The sequence below is a fragment of the Cryptomeria japonica genome, chromosome 8, assembly GCF_030272615.1.
Source record: "Cryptomeria japonica chromosome 8, Sugi_1.0, whole genome shotgun sequence".
NCBI classification, from domain to species: Eukaryota; Viridiplantae; Streptophyta; class Pinopsida; order Cupressales; family Cupressaceae; genus Cryptomeria; species Cryptomeria japonica.
Window position 1 is genome coordinate 740,381,770 of NC_081412.1, and position 6,775 is coordinate 740,388,544.

Consider the following 6,775-nt stretch of genomic DNA (forward strand, 5'->3'; position numbering starts at 1 on the left):
GTTACGATCTTGGAAGAGCAATTTCTAGATCAAATTGTGTGGTAGTTTTTCATCAATATTTCAGATCATGCTCTATAATCCATCATTAGGATAAATGAATATAGAACACAATCTTAAACGTTAATGCAAAAACTACCACACAATTTAATCCAAAAACTGCAAATTTGATGTCTTCAATATTAAGATCTTACCAAGTAACTTGTCTAATTTATTCATGCCATGCTAAAATATAGGAACCTTACAAGCACAGAGCATCTATCTAAACTATCTACTCTAATCAGCTAGTGTGAACCCTCTTTGTGAGACTATTGGGATTTACAGTTTTCAAGGATGGGGTGATGCCTCATGCAATAAGGTATAATCCTTGGGTCATCAGGATCAGTTGGCCTTGAGTGACCAATGCATATCCCCTGTACCCTACCAGATTTTAAAAAATTTGAACACCAAAACTCACAAACTCATTATCAACTTCATCATATTAATAAGGCTTCAGGTCTTAGAAAGAGCACTTCAATTTTTAGTCAGCTAATACATGTGACATCTAATATCAATCTGAATTGTATTTGAAGATTAGACTGATACAGGCAACATAGGTCTAAATGCCCAAGCTAAATTCATAATTTTTAGTATTCTATTGGGGTTCCATTTGGGAATCTACTCTATGGTTTACAATGAATCAACTGTTTAAATTTTTTCAGAGAGTAGTATATTGCAATGATTTTGGGCTAGCAAGGTCCGAAGAAAAATTGCAAACAAGTGCCTGTAAGAAAATTTGTGTTATAAAGCTTGGTTCACTCCCAAGAAATGCTCTGCCAGGATATGCACTAATCACTTTAAATGTTAACCCTAGTATTATATCTAATTGCAGGATAAATCACCCCAACCTAGATAATGATAAAAGCCCAATAGTCTAAAGAAGTTTGAAAAATGTTAACCCACACAATCACATACATATATATAAGGTAAAGTGGATTGCACTCTACATGGATTAGAAAGATTCAATTTCTTACTGAGCTAGGTTATGAGATTAAAAAACCAGGGTATTGAAGATAAACAATTTATAGGGTAAATGGAAAGATAATCTCCTTGTATATTCCACAAGAGATCTCTCATAGGCTAAATTGGCATGTGGCTTGACTATAGCCTAAACAAACAATCCTAATGTTGATCCACAAATCATCTAACAGACTAACATATAAAATGTAGAGATAATTTGAAGGGCACACCAAAATCCTAATCATTATACCAAAATTCTAATCTGCCAAAAAGTTACCAGCACACATCAAGCTTGAGAGTGCTTATGAAGTCCACTGCTTCTAATGTCATATTAAAACCAGGTCAAGCCACAATAACAGGACCTGTAGTCCACACAAACACAGAAATCTTCAACCTATCATGGGAGTTTTGGTCACTTTCCCATTGGAATCAACAAACACCCTTACACGTTTACTAATATAATCCGCTGTAAAAATGGAGCTTTCGTGGATTATTACAATAGTCAAGCCTGAGTTTTCTAACTCAATTTTCTTCTTGGCTTCCTCCCCCAACATACCCACAACCTCTGGCCATGTCCTAAGTGGAGCATTGTTCACTTCGAACAATTTTTTTTGTTTCTCTTCGTTGATCTGACCTGCAACAACATAAATCACAAAGCATTTTTACTTGTGAATATACTATATACACACTGCATATACCTAGCTAGGGGCATGTATACTCTAACAATGTATATATCCCACTATGAAGATATATATTCCAGACCTGTAACAGCACAAATTTTGTTGCAGGTCAAGATATATATGTCTGTAGCTAAATATATACAATGCATATTGACGTAGCTAGGTTAGGATTCGGTGCATATATTCTTTAGTTGGATATATATGTACCCACACAATCTAATAAATTGTGGATATATATATATCTACCTATGGAAATATATATTGAATCCCCACTAGTTGTAAATATACAAGGTATATATTTAGCTATGGACATAAATATTTTATCTGTTACAAATCATCCAGATGCCGGTGAATATATGCAGTGTATATACTTGGTAGTGGAATATACATTGGGAGCTTCAACAACATAAATTAAATAGCTTATGTCAATGCATAAATGAAGGATACAACTCACTCTAAACATATCTATTCTCTCGTGGAACAACTTCAATCACAAAGCCCTTTGTGGGTATATATATGCAGTGTATATATTCTATCCTGTAGCAATAAAAACCACAAATAATCCCTTTGTGGATGCATTCAGAGGGTATATATATACTTACTGGGGGGTTGTTTGCTTTGTCCTGTAACCAATTGGGAGCATTTCTTTTCATCCGCCATGGCTAACACAGTAGCACCAAAGGAAATCAAGATAACCAAAGTTTTGGGGTTCTATGCAATTTGGGGCATGTCACTTGGCTTATTTAGATTTTATTCTGAATTGGTGTTGTATGTCAAGCCCAGTGACATCGATTGCCGCGTCCTAAATGTTTAGAGGCTGCCAAGTGGGTAGGGGAGAGACCCCTATACATGGGTCGTTCGGATCTATTGAGGTGCGCTTGATCATCAATACGTGTTCAGATTTGTGCTAGTAATAACTTTTTTTAAACTCACAAATGAATCAGCCTAACTTTGATCATAGTGAATTTGGCCGAATGGATACCTTTCAGTCCTTGGCTCTTAGCTGAAGAAGTACGAACAAAGGAGTCAAACACAATTTAATTGCTTATAGTTAAGGTTCTGATTTTTGGGATAATAATGATGTAAATTATGTGCACAAGCGTCAAAAAGTACACATTTCAAAGTGTGCCCTATACCTACTTAAATATGTTCCCATAACTATCAATTGTCAATACTTGTTCTAGTATAGTAGTGCAAATGAGTCAATTATGAATAAAAAACCTTAAGAGTTGTGCATAGGTGCACAAATGGACCAATTATAGAAGAGTAGAGTATGGTGAAACAAGCTTTCTTTTCAAATTAAATAAAAATTAAATGTTCAAAATAATATTACAAGCAAAAATGCATGCCAATTGTAAGACATCTTAACATTATTTTATTTCTTCAAAACATTCCTCTCAAACATGCATATGTAATGCTGAAATTTGCATGCTCCTGTGATTTTTCATTTAATTTAAGATCTATAGTTATATATTAACAAATAGTTTGATATAATTATATATAGATAAATGATGTATTTTTTAATAAAATTATATTCCTTAGTAGATATCTATTTATTAACACATGTTTCTTTTCAAATTAAATAAAAACATTAATTGCTCAAAATAGTATTACATGCAAAAATGCATGTAAATTGTTAAAGATATCTTAACATAATTTTTTTTCTCTAAACATTCCTTTTTTTCCCATCAACAAAGTATAAAACATTAGATTTAAGAAAAAAAAACACTTTTTTTTCACATCACTATTTGTCTCAATCTTAAATAAAATTGTAAGCATGCATATTCTAATATTGCAATTTTTCATTTAACTTTGGTTCTATAATTATATTAACAAATAGTTTGATGCAATTATATATATAAATGATACATGTTTATATGAAGTGTGCTTCCTTCCATTAGATATCTCTATTTAATAACACATGATTATATATATCAAAAAAACTTAATTGTAAAACCTAAATTTAAACCCAACATTATAGTAACTTAAGTTGCATAGCACCAAACCCTCATACTTAATTAAAACATAATAAATTTTATTAGCCAATCCAATCCACTCTAATATATGAGAGTTACAATTTGGCTGAAATTTAATACTATGATCTCAAATTGTAAACCACAACTGTTTTAAAAATACATCATTATTTTTCATACTTACCAATATTTGGTAGTCATGAATCATGAAAGAATCCTTAGGATTTGAAGTATATTTTCCCATGCTAAAATCAGACCAACAATTGATAACATAGAAATTATGCATATAAAATATACAAATCTCTTCAACCTAAATTGGGGATATAACAAACTTTTCCCTTTAAATCAACGGACACTCTTACACGATTTAAGTCTATTTTGCAATCAACTATGGTCAAATCGGGGATTATCTCAACATTCAAATATGGGTTTTCTAATAAAATTTTCTTTTTGGCTTCCTCTCCATTCATACCCACAACCTCTGGCCATTTTCTTGGGTTTTTTTTCAAAAAAATTTCTTTGGCTCTCTCTTCATTCATATCCAGAGGCTCTTGCCATTTTTTTGATGGAATCTTCATTTCATGCTTTTCATTGGATTCATCTGTAATTTCATTTACAATGAAAATGATTAGATTTTGATAATATAGGAAGAAGATATGAAGACAATAAAATAATATTATTACATTCTTCAGATAATTTATTAAATCTTACAAATCAAATTGAAAGAAGAAGATTATAATTTTTGGATTGTGATCCCATTGTTAGGATGTTTAGAGAAACACATCACTCAAACGTTGATACTAAAAAAAATTACACAATCAAATCTAGAAGAAACTAAATGATAGAAGATTATAAATCAAAAAGAAGTTTTAGATCATCAAAATAAGAATGAAATAAAACTAGAGAATCCAATAACAATGACTTCAATTTGAATCAGAAATAATTAAAACAATAGATTTTTCAATCCTTTTTAATAAATTATGTTAGAAAGATTCATGCAAAAGCATGGAAGGTCTTTAGTTATGGAAAACAAATTTTTCGAAGTTCAAACATGAAAGATGGGATTCTTAGCATACCTTTGTGGACAAATTTTGTTTGGGGTTCTTTTATTGTTTGATATTCTTTTTTTGATAAAATTTTCTCTTTGACTTTCTCTCCATTGATGCCCACAAATTTTGGCCATTTTCTTGAAGGAATCTTTATCCCATGCTTTTCATTGGGCTCATCTGTAATTTTATTTATAATGAAAATAATTAGAAAAAGGATTTTGAGTACAATAAAATAATATTATTACATTTTTCACATAGTTTCTCAAATCTTACAAATCAAATTGAAAGATGATTTCCATGCTAATATCATTTAATTTCTTTTGGATTTGATTGTGTAACTTTTTTACGATGCTAAAAAAGTTACACAATCAAATCTAGAAGAAACTAAATGATAAAAGGTTATAAATCAAAAGAGCATTTTAGATCATCAAAATAAGAATGAAATAAAATTAAAAAAACTCAATAAGAATCACTTCAATTTAAATCAAAAGTAATTAAAACAATAATTTTTTAAAATCTTTTTTCATGCTAGAAACATTCAAAGCTTGCAAGGTCTGTAACTATGGAAAACAATTTTTTAGAAAATCAGATATGAAAAATAGAAATTATTTGCATACCTTTCTGGATTAATTTTGTTTGAAGTTCTTCTTGATTTTCTTTTTCAAGAAGCGGCCCAAAGCAAGACATATTAAAGTCAGTTAATTGCTTCAAATATGATTTACAATAAACAGTTGCATCATGACAAAAAGCTCCCATCTTCATTGAAAAAATACAGAATGGTAAGTTTTCTATCCAAATTAAATAACAAAAATTAAGAGCTTAAAATATTGCAAACATGCATATTTCACATAGATTTTTTCCAAAACATTCTGTTTTTTCAATGACTATTTTTAAATAAAGTAATCCTCAAATTTACATGTCATGCAGATCTAAAACTATATGTTAACAAATAGTTTGATATAATTATTTTTAGGATAAATGATCTATATTTTTAATATGAAATTAATATCTATTTATTAAAACATTTTTATATATTTAAACATATCTTATCTTATCTATAAGTTGATGCATTTCAATGTATATGGTCGCTCCAGCAAATTGATAAAATTCTAAAGCCGTGGATAACTAAAGCTAATGTTTTTTAGTGTGTTTTTTATTATTATTTTTTTAATATAATTATTGGTGGATAGTAATTTTCTATTTTAGATTAAAAATTAACTTTGATAATTGTTTAGGTATATGTAATAGATTTTATAATTTATAAAAATGATTTTTTTTTTTTAAATGTAATTGGTCATTTTAAATTTTTTTTTTATATAGTTTATAAAAATGGTTTTTCTTTGATATGATTGGTTGAATTTTTTTAGAATGATTGATTTTTTTAAAGATATCTTTAAAAAAAAAAAATCTATTTAAATTTTTTCTAATTTTTTTATTTTTTAAAATATATTTAAAAAAAAAAAAAAACTAGATTCACACTATTAAAATAATAAAATAAAACTTAAATTAAAAAATATTCTTAGATTCACACTATAAAAATAATAAAATAAAAATTAAATTAAAAAATATTCTTAAATTATCATATCAAAATAAAAAATAAATTGTTTCATTACAAACATTACAATTATTTTATTCAAAATAAGAAATACAAAAAAAAAACACTGGGTTTACAATGAGCTTTTGTTGTACAATGGATAGATTTTCTATTTTTTATTTTTAAAACAAAAAAAATTGCTTTCATAAAATGTAATAGAATTTCTTATTTTCTTTTTTAAAATAAAAAATATTATTTTTATCAAATTAATAACAAAAGCAGTATCTATTTTGTATTGGTTTTGCTTTTTGTTATTTAAAAACATTGTCTTTATAAAATATAATTAAAATTTTATTTTCCTGTTTTAAAAATAAAAAAAATTACTTTAATAAAATTAATAAAAAAATAGAATCTATTTTATTTTAGTTTTGCTTTTGTTTTTATTCATAGAGTTTTATCATCCTCTAACTATAATATACCTCTCAATGTAACTAGCATATCTATATTTAAAAAAATCTAAGTAAGATACATGGAGAGATATCA

The 6,775-nt window shown here is 27.8% G+C and overlaps 1 protein-coding gene across 1 annotated transcript; it reads right to left on the reverse strand.

Moving 5' to 3' along the window:
• Positions 1–3,741: 3,741 nt before the first annotated feature.
• On the reverse strand, positions 3,742–5,459 carry LOC131857273 (uncharacterized). The gene is made up of 3 exons (XM_059209530.1): positions 5,316–5,459; positions 4,726–4,875; positions 3,742–4,250 (listed from the first exon to the last, which is right to left on the reverse strand). The coding sequence occupies exons 1-3, from the start codon at positions 5,452–5,454 to the stop codon at positions 3,955–3,957; spliced, it is 585 nt and encodes a 194-aa protein (XP_059065513.1). The 5' UTR covers positions 5,455–5,459; the 3' UTR covers positions 3,742–3,954.
• Positions 5,460–6,775: the final 1,316 nt, after the last annotated feature.

What these genes read in the sequence shown, in the direction of transcription:
- LOC131857273 (XM_059209530.1), bottom strand. Translation starts at nt 5,454, where the DNA reads ATGGGAGCTTTTTGTCATGATGCAACTGTTTATTGTAAATCATATTTG. An exon ending in AACAAAATTAATCCAGAAAG is followed by an intron (nt 4,876 to 5,315) that starts GTATGCAAATAA and finishes ATAAAATTACAG; the next exon opens with ATGAGCCCAATGAAAAGCAT. An exon ending in AACAAAATTTGTCCACAAAG is followed by an intron (nt 4,251 to 4,725) that starts GTATGCTAAGAA and finishes ATGAAATTACAG; the next exon opens with ATGAATCCAATGAAAAGCAT.